The sequence below is a fragment of the Poecilia latipinna genome, unplaced genomic scaffold, assembly GCF_001443285.1.
Source record: "Poecilia latipinna isolate Pla-1442-1.1 unplaced genomic scaffold, P_latipinna-1.0 Scaffold1464, whole genome shotgun sequence".
NCBI lineage: Eukaryota > Metazoa > Chordata > Actinopteri > Cyprinodontiformes > Poeciliidae > Poecilia > Poecilia latipinna.
This window is the reverse complement of record NW_015114080.1, coordinates 99,443-125,291: the sequence shown is the minus strand read 5'-3', so window position 1 is coordinate 125,291 and position 25,849 is coordinate 99,443. Positions and strand designations below refer to the sequence as shown.

The following is a 25,849-nucleotide window of genomic DNA, read 5'->3' as shown; positions in this document are numbered from 1 at the left end:
AAATCTTTTGGTTATACATGACAATTTATGACAACATCATTTCCCAGTTCCAAAAGCAGACTGGGCTGCTCCTGAGCTTAGTACACATTTTCTTAAAGATAAGAGATGGAGTGTGTGTGATGGGTGAAGTCCCCCTCTTGCTTAAAAATGCTCAGCACAGACACCTACACATTCCTGACGGCACAAGGCACAACTTGTTACGGAGGCTCTTCACAGAGCTGTGTTAAGGTGAACGCAGGCACACACACTGGGCTCTGTGCATCAAGAGGGGCAGCGTTGATTTAGGGCATTACTCAGAGAGAGGGGGCAAGGGAGGGGGTTTGGGGGGGGGGTCTCCCCTGGCTGCATTAGGAGAGCCTCTAGCCTTTGTGATTCCTTTTGATCAAATCTCTGTGAAAGATGAGTGTCATGCCCTCTTCCAGCCAGCTGTGAGGGGACTGCCCTGTGACTTGGAGGGGGTAGACATGTCTGAGTCTGCGCGCGTGAAAGGACACACACACCTCTGTGCGTGTACAGTTTTGTGTGTATTCTGTGTAGGCTAGGGAGGGAGCAGGCAGCTCCTGAGGTGAGAATGCTGAGTGGGAGGATCTCATTCCAATCCCCTGTGCCCAGTTTCAACATACACACACACACACGCACACATGCGCACACACACACACATGCAAAACATCTCGAGTAGTTTAGTGGGAGTCCACTGCAACATTAGGGGCGAAACGCAGAGACAGCACATGTGCATCTGTGCTTCCAGAATAAAGCATAGTGACTTTTTTCTTTCTTTTGGGCAAGCGCATGTGGCTGTGTATGAGTGTGTGTATGCGTGCGTGCGTGAGGGTGTGTATGTTCTTATGAGAGAAGAAGGGAGAGTGTGTGTCTGTTGCTGAAGGAGACGCTGCTGGGAGTAATAGCTCTTTTGCTTTCGTACTTGTGCGGACAGGAGAGTTGGAGGTAGTTGTTTTGTGGAACTCTCAGAGAATGGCAAACTCCTCCGTATCCTTGGAAACATCCCACTAAATGACAATGGCCGAGGTAAGAGACAAACTGCTTTTCATTTCCACTTTCTGTCAGTTCTGGCGCCTCTCAATATGCCTGCACACATGATCAGGATTTGCTTGAGATTAAAACTGGAATGGTGTCAGGAAAAATCTGGACATTTTGTATCAGATGATTTTATATCTGTCAGCGACCCTGAGGGGGTTCAACTGCACATTATTTTGACATCAGTGTTGGGACTCAGTTTTGGTTCTTTACAAAGAATCTTATTAAAAACTTGTTCTTATGCCAACTTATCAAATATCAAATGCTTCCTTAAAATGAGCAGCTTAATTGGGACTTCTCTAACTAGAAAAGAATAAAAAGAAGGAAGTATCTAATTGATGCAGCTCACTTTGGGGACTTTATTTTTAAAATCTTTAAAAATGTTCAATTCTTTCTGTGGCAGATGCTCTTACTCTTGTAAAATTGTAGATACCAGAAAGAGACATAAAAAAAATAAGATGAGTAGTTATGTGCAGATTATGTTCAGCTTGCCGACATTTTGTTGAAAAAACTATGAAATAACCAAAGATGACAGAAAGAAGCAGGACAATAATATTCTTTTTTTTGTCTCTGACTAAATTTAATCTACTCACTCTGCTCTGTATTTTCCATTCATTCATTCATTCATTCACTAAATGTGTAATACATGATTTTGTAGTTATGTATTTCTTTAGTAGGGGAGTATGGCAATGTTCTATGGTTAGCACCAGTTCAGGTCGGTGTTTACAGACTTACTGTTGAAAAGGAATCTGAGGAGTGTAACACACAGACTTGTTACCTGGGTCTGGTTGTTATTCTCCGGATCGTCTCTCAGTCAGCCTGCAGTTGGGGAAGCAGAGGCTCTTGACCTCCTGTTGCCTCCTGGCCACTGAGCGCAGCCTGTTGGAATGTGTTTAAAATGTTTGAATGCAGACATGATACAACATCTCTGAGTTATCTGCGTCATAGTGAGACACTGCTTATATGCATGTACGTTTGCTGTCAGATTAGTGCATATCAGAACAAAGATTTTTGAAAAAAAAAGGTATGAATGATCACTTAAAATAAAATATTCTTTCTTTGACTTCTCCCAAAACACTTAATTCTTCAATTACAAATTTAAAGTATTATAATTTCAATTCCAGATGTGCTTCATTTTTAAAACATTTTGTTTAGAAATGTCATAAAGATAATATATTTTTTCTTTACATTATTTTCAACATGCCTGATGACAGTGAAGGAATACTTATTATTTTACAGAATTTCTGTGATATCCCTTTGACCTCCAAAATCATAAAAACACAAGCAAAGCAAAATCCACTCTGGTCCCAAGGCTGGCTTTTCCACTTTGATGAGTGAAACTTTAATTTTGCTCCAGTTCACACAATCTTTATATGTGTGTGAAATATTGCTACAGGTGCCTCCCATCTTTTATTCCTGCTGTGATCTCACTCTTTCCAGCTTTTATTTACTATTTTTAATATCACTGTTTTATGAGAATGAGTCTTCTCTTCTGCTGTACTCTTTTATGGCTTACACACAAGCCATAAAAGAGAGATAACTAGAGAAGGACTCAAACTTGCAGCCCTTGTTCATTCAGATGGAGATGATTCTTGCTTATGTAGGTTCTGTTGGTGTGAATGAGCGAAGTGGCCGATGTCAGTGTGAACTTCATCAGCTACATTAGCTTTGTGATGTTTCGTCTGTGTGGGGTGGTGGGGGGGCTGGGAGCATATTTGCTCCAGCCTTTACCCCCTTGAGCGTCTCCTTGAGCTGTGGTCTGCTCCTGCTGGCCCCAGACTAACTTTGTAACACCCCCAAAACCCACACACTAAGCTCCACACTGTGTGCTTGTGTGTCCTTGTGTGTGTAGGTGTGTGTGCGTGCGTGTCCATTCGTTGCATATGCTCTACGCTGCCACCAAAAGGCTTGTAAGGATTTGTCAGCCAGATGTGACAAGATTGTCAAGAGGCAGGCGCGGAGAGGGGGAGATCTGATATTAATCAGAGCGTAGCTGGAAGCCAAACTCTATCAGACTCAGTGTACTAACATGTTCCCCTCATTTACTCTCTCTCTGAGCCAAACACTCCCTCCGCGTTCCTAACGGCAAGCAACCAACACCAGCGAGCCATCCAAACTTTGGCTTGCTTCCTCCATCCTCACGCTCACATTTTGTCTCCTTCAAACTAGTTTCTGTACAGAGGCCAGCGTTTTCCTCATGGATCTTCAGGTAAACCTGTGCTGTGTTTTGTCTGTTTTGGTTGTGGAACATGTAGAGATTGATTTGTGTGTGTCGGCTTGTGATTGACTGCAGGATGAGTTTGAAATAATGAGTTTTTCACGCTGTCTTTAGGCTGTATGGACTCTTAACAGGCATAAATGCAGCCTGTCACTACTTGCTGCTGCCCATGCTTTCACTGGTTTTGTCTTCTTCTCTTTCTTTTCCTTTTTTATCTTTTTGGCTACCATCACAGTATTAGACGGCTTTTCTTTCCTCATTTTTTAATGTAGTTGTTATGTAAATCAGAGACAGACAGGCTGAATGACTTTTTATGTATATAAATTAAAACGGTTGCAGTGAAGCAGCGGGTTTTTATTACGGCATCCTAACTGTGACAAAAGTAGAACAAAATACAATTTGACTTCAGCTGCACTTTACATTTCAATACTGTAAATTCCTGGTGGCAAGTTCCACGTCTCATTTAAAGGACGGTAATAATGTTTCTGAAAGTATTGTTTCTTTTTTTTCTTTTTTTTTATTATATAATTAGTTTTTATGCAGAGGCAGAAAAAATAGACATTTTCTTCACAAGATCATAATATGATGACTTGTATGTGATTTAAATGACATTTTAAATTTGACTAAAATGTAAAAATTTAAACAGATTATTATTTAAATATAAAAACATAATTGATATTTGATACAGCCTTTTTAACAGGACTTGGATTAACTGTCTAACACATAACACCCTCAACATGCTTTAGAAATGAACGTTTTATATCATCACTCAAACCAGTTTGGGTTTGTAATTTGTCAGGTTGCTGTCTCCTTCACAAGTAGTCAGTTATAACTATGTGTTATGTATAGTAGAAATATGTAAAAATATCTAGAACTTTATATTAAGTTCCATGTTTTATACCAAAATATGCAGCTGTATAAAATATCAAAACCTATTTTTAAAATGTAATTAGATTTTTCTGTTGCGTGTTTAATTGCCACTATTGGCAATTATACTGCCAATCTATATTGGCAGTAAATGTGTGTGGCTGTGTCAGAATCCCTGTTCCTCTGAACTGTTGCTCTGGGATCATTTTTTTCTTTGGCCTCATCACCTGTGTTTCCCCACAGAGACAAAGGTGTGAAGCTGCTGCTAATTGATTAGCTTTCCACCACATTAGGCCAACGAGTTCCTGTCGTTCACCAGCGCTCTCTGTTTACCTCACTTTGCTCTCTAAAGCTGCTTACAGTGGTTTTAATAGACACATGCAGCCAGGGGTGGGTCATGAATACACCAGGACTTTTTATGCCATCCCTGCCTTTTCCACCTTCGACACTAGTTTTTAATCACCCGGCCATCTGTCCTACACATCATGACCTGTGTGCAGTCTCTCAGAAAGGAAGCTTTTGCCTGCAACAAAGACACAACCACCAAAAACTTTAAGATTAGCAGCAAATAGGCAGAAAAATTCTGGATACTTTTTCATCTTAGATAAAAAGATAATTTTAAGCCTTTGGAGTAAAATCGACCAATACTGCGTAACTTATTTTACCTCAAAAAACTATGGAGAAAAAGACGTTCATTAAGGTCAAGGCCGTGACTCCACATAGCATGAAACACAGAACAAGTACTGACAAAATGCCGTTTTATTTCTCCACGTCTTAAACAGGATTTCAGTCTGAACACTTCTCAGTGTCTACATGCACACACACATGCACACACACACGCGCGCACACACACACACACATACAAGTTGTAGACAGAAATAGGTGGTACACACACTAGGATATTGCATGGACTAGGATTTATCAACTCTACTTGTGCCTAACAGTGATACTTGGCCCAGTTCTGCACTGCTGTGGCTTTTCCCTCATTCATCACAGATTTTCTGCCATCACTGATTGTCGCTTGTTAAACAACCTGTAGACATGTCAGTGATTGGTAGTACTGTTAATCAGACATGTTTAAAGTGATCAAGGTGAATGGGAGTGTGGGAGAGGAAAGAGGGGGGATCTGATGTATATCAGTGATGTAAAGAACACTGCACCATGTTAGCTTTGGCTTTGAGAGTGCTGAAGGACCTGCATCATTTTGTGCAATTAGTCTTCTTGTCATTGGCTTCATTGATGCATACGAACAGCTACGGCTTTGTTGTGACAATGGCAAAAAGAAAGAGACGGGGCAGGGCACTGGCTGCCATACATCATCCCTGTCTTCATCTTCTCTTTCTCCTTCTTAGTCTTCCTCTCAGGAACTCATGAAATGAATCACTAATTAAGACAAAACAACTGCAAGCACACTGAATTATAATTTGTCTGTGTGTGTGTGTGTGTAGGTGTGTGTGTGTGTGTGTGTGTGTGTGTAGGTGTGTGTGTGTGTGTGTGTAGGGGTGTGTGTGTGTGTGTGTGTGTGTGTGTGTGTGTGTGCGTGTGTGCATGTGGGTGCGTGTGAGAGTGCAGAGCACCTGATTGAGATGTGTGTGTGCAGCCACAGAGGGACAGGATTAGTCTAATTGGGCTGTGTTAGGTCTGGACACTCTGTAATGATGGGATTAAGGCTCTGTGAGATGAGAAAAGGTGTTTTTACACCTCAGCAGTTGGGCTGAGGAACCTCGGCTTTCCAGGCCTGATGCAGAAAGTGATGGTGAAAACAGCAACGCCAGCAGACATCTGACGACCGAAGGTTACTGGTGGTGTATCAAGGCCAGGCAGCTGCCACCAACTTCATCCCTGGTCAGTTTTATTCGCACTAATGATGAGAGGTTGGTGCAAGGTGAAATCATGTGCTTCCAGATTACAAAGCAAGCCCGTCTTCAATCACACAACCAAGTGACTGACTAAATGAGGAGGGGGCGGCTCGCTACCCATCACCCACACTTTACTCCTTCTCTGCCTGGCAAGAGAGATCCAGCAAGGAGCTAAGCATTCTGCTCATGTATACTAAACTCAACTGATCATCTATTATAGATGCAGAGGGAGAGAGGTGCTGGAGTACAGCCATCCCAAGGTTTGCAGCATGAACCACTAAGATAAGCAGCTTTGATCGCAAATATGATGATTCTATCTCTGTTACTGGTCTGGAATATTTTTTTAATGCAAAAAATAAAACATGTTTTATTTTTATTATTATTTTATTAGAATTCAATTCTGGAAAAGTTGTTTGCATTGGTCCAGCTACACAATGGCCTCATTGTTGTTATGCACATACATCACTTTTATTTCCGTTTGTTTCAGTTCTGTCTGCATAGCTTGTCTGAAATAACTTCCTGAAATTTCAGCATTAACCATAAAACAGGTTGGTAGAAAGGTTGAAAGTCAGAATGCTCTGCATGTATGTTTGCATATCCAGGGGTCTGGTGTCTGCTTGTTGCTGCAGAGACGGCAGGTCCTGCAGTGAACCTGAAACAAGTCTTCTTCCGTTCTCAGAAAACTAAGAAATGAGTGACCCACAACAGGAAACCAAATGACCTGAAGCATTTATGTTCTTTGGCAATCTGTCACTTACATATCACTTTGTAGATGGAGTGAGAACCTCTACTGTCGCACACACGCACATTTCATAGGAAAAGCAGGAAAGGACCACTGTCATCTTTTATTCCTCCATCTTTATTTGTGTGCCTTCTGGACTCATTTTAAATCAATGAAAATACCAACATAAAAGCAATAATGAAGTTTTTAGACAGAAGTAACGTACTGATTTTGTATATCACCCTTTTTAAGTTGTTGTCCTTGTTATAATTTACAGGCAATCTGCTGCACCTTGGTAAACTGTAACTGTGACAGCTTTAAGCCTGGGAAGCTGAAGAGGAGGCAGTGTGATAACTGCAAGCATGGCTGGGTAGCACATGGTAAGAGCTGGAGCAAGTTCTCCCACCAGAACACATTCAATATACTTCTAATTTATAGAGTTTGGTTTAATTTTCAGATCTATTCTTCTTTTAAAGTGGCAGATGAATGGCACTGTTTGATTTTTCACTCATGCCATCAGCTTGAATGACTTACTTAACACATCAGCAGCAGGTACAAACATTCACCATAAACCCAACATGAATGAAAGGAGAAACTTTTTGAGAAGACAATATAACATTTAATGTAATGCTGATGTAGAACTGTAGATAATTTAGTTAATGACTCTGAGCAAGAATTGGAAAGTAAACAAAATGACAGTAAACGTTGGTAGAAGCATGGGTTTGTTTCTGTTCATGCATTTTTCTTTTTAAAGTATCTTTTGTTGTTTTGACTGTTCAGCCACAGTTTCCACTACATCAGAACTGATCATTTTTGGGCTTATGAGAAGTATTTGTGGGATTTTATGTGTAACATGTAACAACCCAAACTTATACTGTGCTAATATTATGTGAAGTAATCTCATTAGATGCTGGATAGAACCATATGAATGTTGCTGTACTTTTTAAAAATTACTCTACAGAACTCACCAACCATAAAGGATTATGAAATTAATAAGTTTAAGGTTCAAACAGCCTGAATATAAAAATATTATGAAAAAATTAAAAAATCTATCTGGGTTGTTGATGAGAATGGATGAGATGTGTTGTTTAGCATTTACAGTGAGCTCAGAGCAGAGCAGTGTACAGAGAGACATGATGGACATGGATGGATTATTTTTCTACTAAGATCTTTTATCTTGATGAGAGCATCCAAGTATCAGCTTTCAATCAACCTAAATGTTAGATGGACTTCTGTAGTATTTCTGGACTGTCATAAACAGGATGTGATGATGTAATCAGTTAGATGAGTTTGTTATGAGGGATCAGTTATAGTTTGATTTAGTGCATAAAATATAAATAAATAAAATGACCAGCAGTCTAAGTACAGTTCTGTCATTCCTTGTCTTTTTTTCCTGAACCTGTTTGGTGCTGTTCAGAATCACATGAAGTCAAAACGACTAAAAGCAGGAGACGACCTGATCTGCCATTCAAATCAACAATAAACAGCAACAACAAAATGTTTTCATGCTGGTGTAAAATTCTTTAATTTTGTGGACACAATTAAATAAAGTCCATTTAGAAGTGGTTGTTACTTTCAGACAATTAAGACCTTCTAACCCTGGTAAAAACCAGCCCCTTGTGCTACACTTTGTTTTGTCCAGAGCGATTTCTGTTTTCTTTTTGCTTTTTGTCCATATAAAGAATGATTTCTACATACTTTATCAAATATATATATTACTGTAAAAGAAAATAAAAATCACAATTTTATAATGAAATTGTGTGTTTTTGTTAACATAATCACAAAAAAATCATTACTAAAAAAACGGGAAAATCAGTCCCAGTTGCCCCGTCTTGTTTCACACAGTAGACTGTAGAGGATGTTGGAGCTTTGTTCATTTGTACAGAGATGCAAATCACTAAATTTAAAAACTGCAGCTTTTAAACATGCAGTTTTTCATGTTAACAAACTGTATTATCATTTCTTTAATGTTGTCATGTTAGCAATGTTTGTCTTTCACTGGGGTTCGGAAATTATGCAACAAACATCCTTAGTTATTCAGTAGCAAAGTAGAAATTTAATGTGTACCTTTAGTCCGTCCCTCTATTTCAGTTAATTTATTTTTTCTTTGACTGTTTATGTTTTGGTATGATTTCCAGCCTCCAGACTTAAAATGTACTCTCTGTCTCGCTTTACTTTTATTTGATGATAGTATTTATTGCAGAACTATTTCATCCAGTCTAATCTAATAAAATCTGGTCCATTTTTTCCAGCCTTGAGCAAGCTGAAGGTGCACCATATGTTCCAGAGCAGCCAGGTGGAGATTGTGCATTCCAACGTAGTGTTTGATATCTGCAGCTTGATGCTGTATGGCACCCAAGCCATCCCAATCCGGCTCAAAATCCTCCTGGACCGCCTTTTCTCTGTCCTCAAACAGGAGGAGGTCATCCAGATCCTCAACGCATTGGACTGGACACTGCAGGACTACATCAGAGGATATGTGCTCCAGGTGAGACAACCCCTTCATGGAATCTGGAACTTGATTCATTCAGTCTGTCCGTCCAATAATGTTTCAGTTTTAAAGAGGTCAGATGGATTTTAGCTGCGACTGTTAATATGTTGAAAATTAATTTTTCACAGCCTTTAATTGGTGTGGATTACATTTGGTTTCCTCTCCATTAAAATAATTTGAACTGGTTAAAGCTGGGCTGAACACAGCAGTGAGACGCTGCGTAACTCACACAGCGTCTCATTAACAGGAGCACAATAACAACGAGATAAGAAGCAGGAGCCAGAGTTCGTATTCACATTCTTATAGTCAATTCAGTTCATTTGAAATGACCCTGAGCAATAATCTGTGTAAACATTTCTACATTCGCTGCACACCAAACAAGAGAAGAGATTCAGTGCTTCCTGTTCCACGTTCTCCAAGCTCACAAAGCTTGTACATGTTTTCAGTTTAATTGAGTTTTCCCCTGAAAAATCAATTAATTAATCATCCCTAGTTATTAAATGACTGGCTACTAACTGTAATATAATGCTGTGTATTTGATGGAGCGCATTTTCTTTTTTTTTTTTCTTTTAAATCTTTTGATGTCCGTAGCAGACCAGGCCGCTGGTGAAGAGAGACTTTTAGAAAACTGAAAATGTTGGATAATTATTGCGTTCCATTCTCAAGACTGTTGAACCAGAAACAGATATGTGTTGTTAAAATTTTGCAGTCCTGGAGGTGTTAGCCGTATTCAGGTTAGCAACCAGAAAGGATGGGAGGAGCTCTCGGCCTCAGGTTGTCTCTGGAGGGTCTGCAGACCGGGATGGCTGTGTGGAGATGGAGAGGCTCTGAGATATTTTTCAGTTGAGATGAAAAATCAGTCAAAATGACACCATTGGGAATAAATGAATGGCTTATTCTCAGATGAATTCAGACAGACAGATGTCATGTTCCCACTGAGGTTTGCTCTGATTAGCTGGATCAACTTGCTGCTATTTGTTCTGTTAAAAATCTTGTCTTCAGCTGGTTTTCATGTACAATTTACTATATTTAACTTGACAACAGAACAATGTGTTTTTGTGACATTTGGTACAACTAGAAAACCTTAAGTGATCTGTTTGGGTTTATGTATGTTGTGATTCTAAAAACATATGATAATATAAAATCTAGGGCTGCACCAATGATTTTAGTAATCAATTACTCTGGTGATTAATCAGATTTTAAAAAATGACATTCTGCAGATTTTTCATTTAACCACTTCTTCATACAATATTAGAAATATTTATTTATAGATTAACATATTTGCATGTGCATGCTTGTCATTTATTTATTGAATTACTTACATCACTCTTAGGTATATTTATCTTTTTATAAACTTTCTCTTGTATGTTCATATTTGTATTATTAATATTTAACACCTTGGATGGAGTACCTTGTCAACTAATATGTAATTTCCCCTTGGGGATCAGTAAAGTATCTTCTATTCTATTCTATTAAGATGCAAATAAAGAAACATTTCCATCATTTTTCTAAATGAGAAGATATATATTTTTATAGCTTAAAACAAAACGACAGCATTCTTTTAGTGAAGATTTGATCATTTTTTGCAAAGGAAGCATCTGCAGCTAAAATCCTTTTGACATCAACATGAAAAGCTCAAATCTTCCTGCTTGACTTAATGTTATTACAGTGATATCAGTTATACACTGATCTGGTCAGTATCATTTCAGATTGTAGAAAATTTTTTAAACAGAATTTGAAACTAGTGAAACTAAAGTTTATATATATATATATATATATATATATATATATATATATATATATATATATAATCTGTGTGTGTTGTTCTGTTCTCGTTGTGTCTTTATCCTCCAGTTAACTTTTGATCGATTACTAAATTAGTTGAGAATTATTTCAGCTCCAATAAAAAATATAAATAGTACATTAATAAATAATGCACAAGAAATTTGGCTTGTGTATTGTGTCATCCACATTTCCAAAAACTAGTCTGCAGGTCTCCTTTCAAAGCTAAAAATTTCTTAAATGGCCAAATTATCATTATAAGAACATTGTTTTTCTTTATTTCTTCTTTGGTGTAGTCTGGTGGAGCAAAGTTTAAGTTCACCTAGGAAAAACTATAACACTCATGCAGTTCATGCAGTTTAGAGTATTTAATGAGGGAGAAATTAAGAAAATACATTTTCTGCTTAAAGTACAAATAATTTCCAGATGGACTGGATAGATAATATGGTTTGTCTGACACCTGAGAAGCATCAATGAGCAGCATGAGGCCAGGCAGCACATGAGACTGAAATCTTCCTGATAAACAGGGATGGGAGGCGGGGGAGGTGGAAAACCTTTGGAGATGAAATGTAGCCACTGGTTGCAACAACTCCCTCGACCTCTGAAATATGGCACTGCCTGTTTATTGCTATGCTATCCTCACTTCAGACAAGTCTCCATACTGAGTAGATAGATTTGTAAATATTATGTCTTTTGCTCCAGAATTTGAGTGAAGCTGATGCCAAGCCAACCAAGAGCCAGCCTGCAGGCTCTGTGACAGCACAAGATCTCACTTCAATTTGTGCATCATCAAGAATTCAAGCTGGGCTGCATTTCATTTATGTTCGCTTATTTAATAGCAAATGTAGAGTCCGAATCCTCGACAGACACCCAACGAATGCTGTGTGATAAAATATTAATCCTGGTTACAGCATGAAGCTGCTCTTCACTATCAAAGCCTCTCAGAGTCACATGTGATTAATGCTGGCCTGACCTGCTAGATCACTGAGACTGTGTCTGACACTCCATGCAGTAGAATGTGTGTGAGACATGGTATGCACAGTTTTAGTTTTGCATGGACTTTGGAGAGTGTATGTGCCAGTGAGGTGGTTTGCACTTCTTGCAGATTCAGAGCAGGTAAATATGAAGAACTAAATGAAGACAACGAACATGAAGCAGGCTGTGTGATGAGGGCTCTCAGGGTTGTGCACCACTTACTTCTATTCACACTTGTTCTGATTCCTTCCTTTCAGCCTTGCTGCCAATCTGTTTTATAAGGTGTGTCATACAAGCTGCTCTGTGAATATGTATGAGCAACTCAACATACAGTTTTAATGCTGCTGATGAAATTGCTCTCTCCCCTTTTACTTTCTCATTCAATCTATGTCATGATAACATCCTCACATTTCCTGTACCTCGTTTTTCTGCTCTGTCTGCAGGATGTTGCTGGTAAAGTGTTGGACCGGTGGGCCATCATGACCTTTGAGGAGGAGATTGCTACTCTGCAGCAGTTTCTGCGTTTTGGTGAAACCAAGTCTATAGTGGAGCTTATGGCTTTACAGGACAAGGAGGGGCAGGCGGTCTTGGTTCCCAGCACCCGCACAAACTCAGACATTCGCACCTTCATTGAGCGGAACACTCCTCGCTCCACTCCCAGTCTCTCCGCAACTAAAGTTGAAAAGATTAGTGGCAACAGCATGCACCACTTTGAGAACTTCATCAATAGCATGGCCTTCATGCTTCCATTCCAGCTGTTAGGCTCTGTGCCTGCACCTTTCTTAGGCTCACCACCAGGGGCAATGCAACATCAGCACCAGCAGCACCAACAGCATCAACAGCACCAGCAGCAGCCATGTTGTGCTTCAGTTGAGCAGCAGCTTCAGAGAAAAGATGAAGTGAGAGACAGTATTGGCAGGGACAACCCCCTCCATCTCTCACATCCTTCAGAGAGCAGCCTGCTAGGTTCAAGCTCCATCTCATATGCTTCTGATTTGGACCAAACCGGTGAAAGAACAATGGACACACACTCCACAACAGCAAAGACGGAAGCAGAAGACTTCTCCACCAGTGACAACTACTCAGATGGCTCATCCACGCCATGCACGCCATCTATGACCTCTGATGTCCCTCAGATGTCTCCTGAGGGGAAGCTGCGCTCTCTGGACAGGAATGGAAGCGGCACTGGAGGGACATCGGGGGGTGGAGGCTCTCTGAAAAAAGGGCGTGTGTTTTGCAATGCTTGTGAGAAAACATTTTATGACAAAGGCACTCTGAAAATTCATTACAATGCAGTTCATCTGAAGATTAAACACAAGTGTACCATTGAGGGCTGCAACATGGTCTTCAGCTCGCTGCGCAGTCGCAATCGGCACAGCGCTAACCCAAACCCCCGGCTACACATGCCCATGAATCGGAACAACAGAGACAAAGATTTACGAGGAAACTTGTCTGCTGATGAAAGTTCACAAGGAGAAAAGAGAGCTGAATATAGCAATACAATTTCCATCTCTTCCTCGGAAAGCCATAAGTCTGCTCCCAGCTACATGGTGAGCCATGTGGACACTGCTCCTAAGCTCCACAGTAGTTCTTTCTCCAGCATGGGCCAAACTGGCATCCTTTTCCCTAACTTGAAAACAGTGCAGCCAGTCTTGCCTTTTTACCGAAGCCTGGTAACCCCAGCAGAACTTGCTAACACCCCAGGGACACTACCTTCTCTTCCAATTTTATCGTCTTCTGTAACTGTCAAACCCATCACAGTACCGGAACCTTGTATGACAGATCCTATACCAAAGAAAAAATCACGGAAGTCAAGTATGCCAATAAAAATAGAGAAGGAGGTAATAGAGCAGGATGAGGAGATGGATAAAGGAAGCCTCTCTGATGAGGAGGTTCCTCTGAGATGTAGGGAAAAGGATGACTTTGAGGGTAACCATGAAGGAGAGCATATTTGCAATGAAAAATCTGAAGAGGCAAGAGAAGATTACATGGATAAAGAAAAGGAAAGGGATGGTAGCAAGCATCTGATAGACCAAACCTTTGCTGGAAACTCAATTGAAAGGAATGATGAACATGACAGTCCTGGGCAAAAAGAAGCGAGCGTTATCACTGTTTCACCATCCCCATTGGAAAAGAGGCCCATGGCTAGCTACAAAATCTCAGCTGGTAAGGAATCCACTTGCACTGAAGATAGAACTGACATGGAACATTCAGATTCATTGCATATAGCCGACAAGATCCCAGAGCATAAATGGGATGAATCTGGGCACAGGCTGACCAATGGCGGTGGTCTCCTGTTGGATGAAAAGGAAGGGCTTGATAGATGTGAAGAAGATTATGGGATCTCAGGACTGTCTCACCTGGAACCTGATGCTAACCTTCCACACCACTGTGAGATCTGCAGTAAGACCTTTAAAAACCCATATAGTGTCAAGATCCACTACCAAAACATCCACTTGAAGGAGATGCACATGTGCACAGTGGATGGCTGCAATGCTGCCTTCCCGTCCCGAAGAAGCCGAGACAGGTAAAGTAGCTGTATGTTTTTCTTAGCCTTCTAACAAAAGAATTCAAATGGGTTCAGTTTTGGGATCCTCATTTAGTTTTTTCCATGTTCTTGTGTTCAAACAACAGTATTTCTTGCTGGTAGGCATAGGATTTGTGTATTTTTAATGCATTGCATGACATTATATTGTTTGGCTCTGTGGTCTACAGTTTCCTTCCAATTCCCAACAGTAGGTGAAAAGATTAAGTGCCGCAGAAATATTTTCAAAATTACATAATAATGACAAAAGTTCATTTTATACAACATATGTATCTTTACTAAAGATTAGCTAATCTCAGGAAGAGGCAGCTGAACAGTTAAACTTAAAACAGCAAATTCTAGTTTCTGATACGTAAAGCTAATCATCAGCTGTGATGATGATTAGTTGATCATTGAAAAATACAATTGTATATAGAAAGTGATGTCACAGCATAAGCAGCCTGTCCTCATTGCACAAGAACAATAAAGCACAGAGGCACACCAAAGGGGACACACACATATTTCAAAGAAATGACTGACCAAATGTTCCACAAAACACAATTATTTCCTCATGTTCACTAAGAACATGAAGAAGAGGCAGCTCCTCTCCTGGACATTAAGACTGATATTATGCTCCAAACTTCATTAGAGGGGTAACTGTGGCGGGTTAGCTTCACCCCACCTACTGTTTTGTATTAACACCTTTACCTGCTTAGGAGCCATAAAGAACGAGTCAATTGTGGATTGACAGTGCAATCTGAAGGGGCCTAAGAAAACTCTACACTCTGAAAATATTGCCTTGCACATGACTGGATGTACTTGGAGGTCCTGACCCTAACCGTAACCCCAGGTCTGCAATGATTTGCAGTAAAATGATTTCATTTTACTGAAAATTAAATCATTTTCTGGTTTCATTTTCAGTAAACCAGAAAATGACCGAAAAGTTCATTTATTTCAGTCACTCAATTCATTAAATAAACAATAGAAAAAAATAATAAATATTAATTTCTCACATATGGATCTATATTTGTTTTCTGCTTTCAGCCTAGTAAAACACCACATTAAGATTAGAGTAATACATCAGACCAATAAAAAACATTTTTAAAACTTATGTGGGCTTAAGAAAATGTATGTCTAATATCTGCTAAAAAGTTATTAAAAGAAATACACTTAATCTGACAGACAAGCCTCATTAGAACACATCCATCCATCCATCCATCCATCCATCCATCCATCCATCCATCCATCCATCCATCCATTATCTTACATGATTATCCCCAGAGGGGTCACGAGGGGAGCTGGTGCCTATCTCCAGAGGTTGAAGGACAGGTCACCCGTCCATCACAGGGCAACACAGAGACAGACAAGACAAACAATCATGCACACACACGTCTAAAGAGAATTTAGGTAGGCCAGTTAATATGACAGTCATGTTTTGGACTGTGGGAGGAAGCTGGAGTACTCACAGAGAATCCACACATGCTCAGGGAGAACATGCAAACTCCATCCATAAAGACCCCACGCTGGGAAATGAACCCAGGACCTTCTTCCTACAAGGCAGCAGTGCTACCAACTGCACCACTGTGCAGAACCCATTAGAATACATATTCTAGTATATTCACTATGACTATAGATGTGCAAATAAAAGAAAAATATTATGCCACATTGATATTACATATATTGAATTGTTTTTTTTCATCTGGTGGTCAGTTTAACTATGTCATACTTATATAATATGTGAAACAGTTATTAATCTACAACAATAAAAAGTGATAAGTCCAGGGTGTATCCTGCCTCTCACCCATCACTGCAGGGAAAAGAACTAAACTAAAGAACTACAGTTCTGCTTCATCTGCACAGGGTTTAGTAAGGAAATATTCTCCAGCTGATACAGAAACACCATAAAAACGTTTATTTCTTCTTCTACAGACACAGTGCGAATCTGAACCTACATCATAAGCTGCTGACCAAAGACTCCCCCAGCACAGCTGCCTCCCCCTACTCCCCATCACACTGGAGAGACAGAGACTCTGAAGGCCTGGAGCCCGGTCAAAACCAGCAGGACAAAGACGCGCTGCACCGAGACCCAACCAGTCAGACCTCAGTCATCTTCCGAGGACACAACCACATGGGACTGGTGTTTCCTATGAGTAAGGCGCCTGCTGCACTTAGAAGTGCTGAGACATCCCCCCTACAAGAGTTGGAGGGATTAGGAGAAGCAGACGGAGGTGGAAATGGGAATGATGGGACGATCCTTGACCTGAGCACCTCAACCTCTGTCCTACCTTGTGGCAGCAGCAGCGCTCAGTCTTCCTGGGACTCAGATGAAGCTGAGAGCGATGAAGAGGCAGGGGAAGAGGATGAGGAGGTCCTCCCCATAGAGGACAGTGATGAAAGCTGTGATGGGCTGGGTGTGAGGAGGCCAGAGGGTGAGGAGGGGGCGGTGGGGAGACACAGGAACACAGGCTGTAGCAGGAGCGGGCAAAACAGACATCAAGGGGGGGGGTCTCCCATCACATGCCATGTCTGCCAAAAGGTGTACAGCAACAAAGGAACATTCCGCGCTCATTACAAGACAGTCCATCTGCGACTGCTTCACAAGTGTAAGGTCCCAGGATGCGACACGTCCTTCTCCTCTGTACGGAGCAGAAACAGACACAGTCAGAACCCAAACCTGCACAAGAACCTTTGTGTTACCTCAGGGGCCACCGCCGAACACGAATAAAGATCTGGGTTCAAATGGCAGCAAGCACATGTTGGGGGGAGAGGGAGCAGAGTGAAGACTTACTAAATAGCACTTTTTAAATATGATCACAATCCACCAAAATACTGTATGTTTGGAAAAAAAGGAAAAATCAAGCAAAAAGAATATACAGTTAGAAATTCATGTGTTGTGTAAAACGAAACGACATTCCTGTCAGTGTTTACTCATTAAAGTACAATCAGTGTGTGTGTAAAGAATCGTCTACATTAATGTATGTCGTCCTGTTGTAAAGTGGAACTGATCTTGTTCTGTTTTCTTTAACCCTGATGTTCCAATTCAGACCACAGAAACATTTTCCCTTTTGTTCTCCCTGTGATGGCGGAATCAGGAAGCTGAAGCTGAATATTATGGATTTATTTATGGCGCTTAATTTATCAGAAAATTACTTCAGTAAGCACCATTATTTAAAAGTTCTAGTGTTGTGAGTGTGAACATATTTACTATTCTCTGATTGATCTTTCCAGTTCTGTTTTATGCTGCCAATATTGACCAAAGATTCTCTTCCCTTCTCAGAAGTGTGCAACATCCCGTTTCTGTTTTCTAAGGGATATGCAGTATTAAAGGGGCTCAGCAGGGTCACTAAGGGCCTGAGGAAATGCAAAAGTTTATTTACTTTATGATGAACAGCGGTAAAGTGTGACTGTGGAACAATAAAATTGAGAGAGAAAAAAAATCTAGAAAAATTGCTGAAGACTTAAAAACCTTCTCAGTTTCTGTGGCTTGCTTGTAAAGAAATGTGATCTCGGGGCTGTTGTTAGCAGAGCTGTTGCTCTCATATTGTTTGTGTTTCGGAGGAAGATGACTGAGTGTAAAACCCACAGCCAGGCGCTGGTCTGGAACCTGGAAGCATGTACTGTGAATGAGTCAAACACTGATAATAAATACGGGGAAAATAGCAGTCATTATTGACCCCACTTACACTATAAATAACAGAACGGTTGAACAAAATTGTTATTGAACTGTATATTCTCTGAATGGAGTAAACTCTCTCAAGGAAGTCAAACATTTACTGTATTAAATAGGAACATTTCATGACTGTTCCTTTTTGAACAAAAAACAAGAACGTGTGTTGTTCTGGTAGTTCAGCAGTTTTGCTCTGTATCACAAATGTTTGTATTTTGTATTTAAATTCAACAGGTTAGATTGAGAAGCTATTCTTTTCTTTACATTGATTTGTTTAAAAAATGAGAGAGCAACAACTGTTGATTGTTAATAGATATTTCTTTTGATTTATTGTCATAATATTTGTTTGCAGTTAAATAAAGAGCCATATGTTTGGAGGACTCACTTTATTTTTTTATTCATAAGATCCTAAAATCAAACACACCACTACCCACATGCTGACAGGCATGCATTCACACACGTCAAACACTCAAACACACACATTTAAAACATACTGTTTGACAAAATTAAAAGCGCTCCTCTTATTAATAGTTTCATATGACTTATGTTTCTGTTAAACTTTTCCACAATCATTTGGTCAACTAATCATTTGGTTAAACAACTAGAAACTAGAAAAGCAGCAGCATGATGCCTTAGGACACCAAACAACAGCCAGTCAGCAGTCAAGTCTCATTTATTTGGCTATTTCAAGAAAAATTGACCCTAAAGTTTCAATAGAACTTCAGGTGAAAAGAAACATTTCAATGTCCATGTCCTGCTTCTAGATATTGTACTAACAAAATGCTGGTAAACAAATACATTTTCCTGTCTATTTGAAATCAACAGATTATAACAATAATGATAAACATATTATTTTGTGGCATTAGATGCTAATATTGACAGCAATTAGAAAACAAGCAAAGAGAAAGGGAAAAACTACAACTGATTGAAACCCCGGATAAACAGACACCGCCCTGCTGTTACACCATTCAGGGCCCCATAGGTTTTATTTTTTAACATCACTTTGAAATTTGCACTGTTGTTCATAGAGTATTGTTTTACCCTTAAAAAAAATCAAAAATATATATTTTTTGTTTCTATAATTGAAGATTAAATTATAAACCAGGGAACAGGGCAGTTCAGGACATTTTTACAGCCTTCCTGACTGACAGGAACAAGACGAGGTTGTGATGTTCAATATGACTGACACCTTCTGAGCTTCACCAGCAGCCCAGGTAAGGCAGATGTAAAATCATTTTATTGCTCACACACAACTAACTTAAGCAGCATCAAAACATGACTTTGTTGTTTATTTTATGTTCCAGAACTAGAATATCCATTGTGTAAGGGTTGGATTCTTTTTATTAGGCAAAAAACATGCAAAGGCTAAAACAGAATTCCCAGTTTCAAATTTGAACTGGTGAAAAATAGCACGCTTAATATAATCAAAAAGTCTGAAAAAAAGAGACAAAAACTCTCACTAACTCTCTTTACTGAAGAGGTGAATTAATCACTGCAATACTGCAAGGGAAGGTTAAAGTGCATGGATGCAAATGGACCAGTGACAGTGAAAGTATCTATGGGTCCACATTGAAAGGCAGGGGGAACAAATCTGTTACACAACATTCCTGAGTATTGTACCATTATAGAGAGCTGAAAGCCTTGCATAACTCAACAATTCAACCTACCTAGCACATTTACTGTACATTAGTATAACAGCAAAGCTGTTCTTTATCACTTTAGAACAAAAAAAAAAACCCGTTCTGACAAGTGGCAGAAATCTAGTACCACTCAGAGACAGCACTATGTATTATTTCAGTCCCTCTGGTTCGCTGTATGTAGGCGACATTATTCAACAGAGAAGCAACATGATCTCTAAAGGTGGAGCACTCACTTCCTCCTCTGAGCTGCTGTATCTGGATTAAAAGGAACCTCTTTACTCACTTGTAGAAACTGTGAGTAAAGAGGTATATTACAGAAATAGTCTTATTGTTGTTGTCTTATCCAACAAAATATGAAAATATTTTGTTGGATGCATTAATTCTTTTCTGTGCATAAAAACTCTTAGTTTTTCAAATATTTGAAATGTTCATTTTATTTACAGGTATTTCCCTATAATAGCATAACAGTTTTTATTTCTATTCTTACAGTGACACACAGTCCCAAGAAAAAGATCAGCAGTGCAGTTATTAATTTCAAAATCCACAGGCAGATTAAAGTAGGAGTTTTCCTTGTTATTAATACTGTCTGCCTGCTTAGTTTGGTCTGTTCTGCCTGGCAGGTCCTATAGGGTCCAGGATGTGTGGGGTCTGCAAAGATAATAGGTGCACATTTCCTGATCCTTGACCTGAACAAGTCCTGGGTGGAGGGAAGCTCAGCCCTGGTGACCTGTCCTGTTCTGTGGATGAGTCAAACCACACAGTGATGGACAAACACTGGACTGACTGAAAGATGGCTGTGCAGAAGATGCAGCAGCTCCTGTGGCAGGTTCTAAGGACCCTTAAAGAATCCTCACAGTATTGTTGAGGGTGGTAAAGGACCATTCTTCTCTATCCTCTGGGGTTTTCTCCAGAAGTACACCATTATCTCCCCAGTCTTGAGTGGGTTAAGCTCCAGGCAGTTCAGGTGTCACAGTTGGACTTATGATGGCAAACATGTGGGCTATTTTGGCATATTTTGTTGTTATTCACTTAGAGGCCAGTTAGTCTTTTTTCTTGCAGTTTTTCTGCTCCCCCGCTGCACTTCTGTGGTTTTCCATTCACTTCTCTTCAACTCCAGTCAGCTGAAATAATATATATATAAATATATGTATATATAAGTGAAGGTCAAATTGATCTTGTATATGATGATACAGGTGCATTCACCTTGATAAACAGTTCAAAAACTGTTTTCTGTTTCCCCCTCATACAACTGAACCACGATTAGATGGAGCTGGACAAATAGTATTACTACTCCCTCTAGTGCTGACAAATTGCAGTAACACCAGACACATAAAATGACTCCACCACTGGCTCGACTTCCCCTAACCATTCCTGGGTGGAACAACTTAGATTAGGTTAGATAGAACTCAATTAATCCCTAAGGACATTTCAACTGGGAAATGAAATTTCCACCAGCAGTGTAACAATATAAAAACAGCTTTAACAAGAAAGTTTTGAAAAAAAAAAAATAGACATGAAAGGAAAATAAAACAATTCAAGCAAAATAAGACAAAAGGAATATATGAAATATGACAGAACTCTTGTAAAAAAAAAGAAAAAAAAAAAAGATTTTTTTGGCACTACTGGTTTTACCTGAACAGAAAGTTCATATGAAATAGGATAGAGACATACAGCTGAGTTCAGGAGTATAGCCTTTTCACACAGTGAACATGGTTCACCAACAGCAGTTTTCACACTAGATCTTAATAATATGGGTACCTTAAGATATAATATGTATGGGACAGATACACTACATTGCCAAAAGTATTTGCTCACCTGTCTTGACTCACATATGAGTTTAAGTGACATCTCATTCTAATCCATGTGGTTCAATATGACGTTGGTTCACCCGTTCCATCTAGAACAGCTTCGACTCTTCTGGGAAGGTTGTGAATAAGGTTTAGGAGTCTATGGGGATTTTTGACCATTCTTCCAGAAGTACATTTGTGAGGTCACATACTGATGTTGGACGAGAAGGCCTGACTCTTAGTCTCCACTGTAATTCATCCCAAATGTGTTCTATTGGGTTGAGGTCATGACTCTGTGCAGGCAGTCAAGTTAATTCACACCAGACTCTCCATCCATGACTTTATGGACTTTGCTTTGTGCTGTGGTGCACAGTCATGTTGGAAGAGGAAGGGGTCAGCTCCAAACTGTTCCCACAAAGTTGGGAGCATGGAATTGTCCAAAATGTCTTGGTATGCTGAAACGTTCAGAGTTCCTTTCACTGGAACTAATGGGCCAAGCCCAGCTCCTGAAAAACAACCACACACCATAATCCTCCCTCCACTAAACGTTACACTTGGCACAATGCAGTCAGACAAGTACCATTCTCTTGGCAATCACCAAACCCAGACTTGTAACCCACCAAGGACCAGTCCTTTCTTTTCATGTCCATTGCATTTGAAATGAGCTCAAGGCTATTTCTAATGAACTTTTTTATAATTATATAAAACTCCACTTGTGAAGGTAAATCTACTGGGCGTTTCAATAACACTCAGACAACAATTCTAACTTCTACAGTATCAGACAGAACACATTCAAAATGATAGAGGTTTGAAGAGCAGGGATGTTCTAATTCCAATTTAATGATAATGTCTTTGAATGTAACAGAGACCACATAAGCAGGACAAAAGGTAGGACAGAAGTTTAAAGCAATACAAATTTATTGATACAAAATGAACAGCTTAAATACAAAGCAAATATTAGATGTAGGTCTATGAATCCAATATAAACAGACATAAGGAGCAGATATGACAGTTCTTCTCCTAGCCGCTTAATGTAGGCAGCATCTGTTGGTAAAGCTCAGCCAGGTTCAGCTCCTCAAAGACAGCAGTCAGCTCTGATAGTGACTTGTAGTCCTTCACTACAAATCCCTGGAGGCTGAGAGAAAGGAAGGCCATGAGAGAAGTGTAAATATTACTGAGACATCCAACACAGAGTCCCAAAATGTCTGAATTTCTCTGTTGCAGGTTTATGATGCATACCTATGTTGACAGAGGGAGGAATATGGGGTCTCTGCAAGAACTTTCATCATCCTCTCTTTGCATTTCTTACCTGAAGAGTCCACATCTACCTTAACAGTCCTTAAACGGTGACAAAACTCCTGAAGAAAAGTTTTTACAGTCAGAGTGGATACTGACATGGGGGAAAAGATGTCACCTTTAAACGAGTACAAAAATATTTTTTTTTCTGCCTCATCTGCAGATTAGTTTTTAAGATCATTTAATATATTAAAAACTTCCAGTTCTCAGATTCTGTAGTTCAGCACTTCACTGCCTTCCTTGACATGATCTTCTTCAAACATGGTGCTGTCATAGACATCTCTACTTTTGTCTGTATTCTTTGAAGGACATTGTTTGAGACACTTTTTCTTTGTTCAGATGAAACTTTACAAATATTTCTTTGGGACTTCTCCCAAATTTTATTTCTCTCTCAGCTATTCTAAAGAAGCCATACTTGTTTTTTTTCTCCCCACAACAGTACCAACATGAACCACATTATTTAACCGGCTGACTCAGCTCAGTACCCGGCTAATAACTTTATGTTTTGTTTTTTTTCCACCCAGGTTTCCCTAAATTATTTACTACCTTTTCTAATAACAGTTGTTAGAAAACAATTGTTACTGTGTGAGCAGTAAGTAGGCCTTACTGCTCACACAGCTCCAGATCTGCAATCTCTCAACACTTTGGCTCTTTTAGAAAGGGTCTCACTTCAAAATGCTGAATATCAGCACCTGGCTACTCAAATGATCTAGAATTCCTTCAGAAATTCAAAGCATAAGTTTAATTTTCTCCCCCTGGCATGGTCAGTCTACATTTAAAGTCGATTCAGGAAAAAAAACACATGTACCTTGATGTTGGGTCTTTCCCCCAGCAGAATAATCAATGGATTGTGTCCTAGTAAAAGTCTACAGGTGAGCTGCAGCTGCTGGCTCCAGCGCTCCAGGAGTCTGATATATCGGTTTTGAGATCTGATGTGGTCAAGCAGCAGAACCGCAGTCCACTCCTGCTGGTTGTCTTTCTCTTCCCCTGTCCCGTCCTGTTCTCCTGTCTGGTCCTCTGTCTGTTCCACACATTCCTGCTGTGACCACAATACATCTGGACACCATCGCTAAAAACATTCAGATATTATTTATTTTTATGAGCCTTTACCTGCAAGTATTCCACCAGCTGGAGCAGCATTGGTTCTAGGGGAAGTTCTGCAGCTCGAGCCATCAGCTTCTGCCTGATGTTGTGACACTGAATCTTAGACAGGCCGGTGGAGGAGATAGAAATATGAGGAGGACAGGAAGGGTAGCTGGGTTCTAGATGGAACACTGCACTCACATTCAGCTTCCCGCCTCTCCCACCAGTGCAGTTGAGCTGGACCACCAGCCCATCCTGTGCTACAAAAAGACAAGGCTGTCAGATTTGGATTCTATTTTTTTTATTTAACCTTTATTTTATCAAAATAAACATTCATTGAGATTAAAAGCCTCTTTTTAACCGAGTAAAAGAGGAAACAAAAAATACAACACAAAAAATACACAGAACATCAGCTTTGCTTTTCAATATAACAGCTGTGGAGAGAAGATGAAATGAACAATTGAAAACAGCTCAAAAGTTAACATACATGCAACAATTTATTGCAATTATTGTAGACAAACGGGAGCAGCAGATACTTTTAGATTATAATAAATGCTCATATGGGAGCATTTATTATAATGCTCCAGAATAATCAATGGATTGTGTGGGAGCATTTATTATAATGCTCCCATATGAGCATTATAATAAATGCTATTAGTATGCAATCTTTGAGTCAGATAATGATTTAAGGTTATGGAAGGTATCATGGAATATAATTTTTGTTGATATTTTAATATTTTTAAAAGAATATAATGTTGGAACAGTAGTCACCCATTGGCGGTAACTGGAAGTTGGCGGTTTGGCTTTTTGTCAACCGCCAAACTGTTTAGTTACTTTGAATTTTTGGAAAAAAAAAAAAAAAGTTAGCATTTTTGATAAAAATGTGAACAATCCTTTTATAAGCTGTTTTTTTTTTTTTTCATTACCATTTAATCTACCACACTAGATGTTGTAGAGGCTGGTATGACTCCTACATAAATGTAATGAACACGTAATTAACTATTATTTACACTTCTGTTAGTAGGGCACATAGTGTTCCAAAATAAATATTTCTAAGTATGTCCCTTTCATTTCTTGTATTTCAACAAATATTATTTAAAAATTATATCGTCAGCTTCTTTTGCAAATAGCCGTTTGCCAACCCACATTTTTCCCTCTTCTACAATCTTCTCAAGTTATTAGCACTTTCAACTCATGGCTCGTGCTGATTCTGCCTTTCGGGTGTGACGTGAAAGGCACACCCGAGTTTGCAGTAGCAACATCAACCTGAACGAAGCAACCACCGACAGTACGGCAGGCCGTTTTAACATAACTTTGGTTTTATCGCCCTTACGTTCCAGATATTTCAAATTGGTTTATGACAAGAGTTAAATTAAGAAATCTCCAACTATATTTGTCTCTAACTAGACAAAATACCTATTTCTCTATCTCTAATAATTACATTCTGACTAGTCAAAATGACGTCATATTTGCCATTGTTGCATGGAGACTTCAATTCAAGGTACCGTATTTTCTGCACTATAAGGCGCACCGGATTATAAGGCGCACCTTCAATGAATGGCCTATTTTAAAACTTTTTCATATATAAGGCGCACCGCATTATAAGGCGCATAGAATAGACGCTGCAGTAGAGGCTGGAGTTAAGTTATGCATCCACTAGATGGAGCTGCACTACAGGGAATATCAAAACAGTCCGACTCCGGTCTGCGAGGAGAGCCTTCCGCGACTGGGCCGGGGCGTGGCCGGACGATGGTCACCCTTCTCCGTTCGTGCATAGCATGTTCGTGGAGAACGTGGTGCTAAATGACCTACAGATGACCTGATTCTAGATGGTGGGTAGGTAGATGGATCAGTCAAACTTTATTAACAAACCAGCGTTCTGACAACTATCCCAGCATGCACCG

General features: G+C 39.6%; 2 protein-coding genes across 4 annotated transcripts in view; one reads left to right on the top strand and one right to left on the bottom strand.

The window, feature by feature from the left end:
• Window positions 1-629: 629 nt before the first annotated feature.
• bnc1 (basonuclin zinc finger protein 1) lies at window positions 630-18,519 on the top strand. 2 transcript variants are annotated; one of them, XM_015057452.1, is made up of 5 exons: window positions 630-1,026; window positions 6,978-7,080; window positions 8,953-9,188; window positions 12,392-14,475; window positions 16,402-18,519. In XM_015057452.1, the coding sequence occupies exons 1-5, from the start codon at window positions 1,012-1,014 to the stop codon at window positions 17,195-17,197; spliced, it is 3,234 nt and encodes a 1,077-aa protein (XP_014912938.1). In that variant the 5' UTR covers window positions 630-1,011; the 3' UTR covers window positions 17,198-18,519. The 2 variants fall into 2 exon arrangements, with proteins under 2 accessions (XP_014912938.1, XP_014912939.1); XM_015057453.1 differs by lacking the exon at window positions 630-1,026 and adding an exon at window positions 2,318-3,244.
• A 3,848-nt stretch (window positions 18,520-22,367) lies between these two features.
• The window catches only part of rwdd3 (RWD domain containing 3), a 9,522-nt gene continuing 6,040 nt past the window's right edge, over window positions 22,368-25,849 (bottom strand). The window contains exons 2-5 of one of the 2 annotated variants that reach the window (XM_015057454.1): window positions 23,973-24,205; window positions 23,671-23,901; window positions 22,806-22,924; window positions 22,368-22,701 (exon numbers count right to left, since the gene is read on the bottom strand). In XM_015057454.1, coding sequence (XP_014912940.1) covers window positions 22,587-22,701; window positions 22,806-22,924; window positions 23,671-23,901; window positions 23,973-24,205 — 698 coding nt within the window. In that variant the 3' untranslated portion in view covers window positions 22,368-22,586. The remainder of the gene's footprint in view (window positions 22,702-22,805; window positions 22,925-23,670; window positions 23,902-23,972; window positions 24,206-25,849) is intronic. The other variant, XM_015057455.1, reaches the window with a different exon arrangement.

What these genes read in the sequence shown, in the direction of transcription:
- bnc1 (XM_015057452.1), top strand. An exon ending in GCATGGCTGGGTAGCACATG is followed by an intron (nt 7,081 to 8,952) that starts GTAAGAGCTGGA and finishes CATTTTTTCCAG; the next exon opens with CCTTGAGCAAGCTGAAGGTG. An exon ending in TCCCGAAGAAGCCGAGACAG is followed by an intron (nt 14,476 to 16,401) that starts GTAAAGTAGCTG and finishes CTTCTTCTACAG; the next exon opens with ACACAGTGCGAATCTGAACC.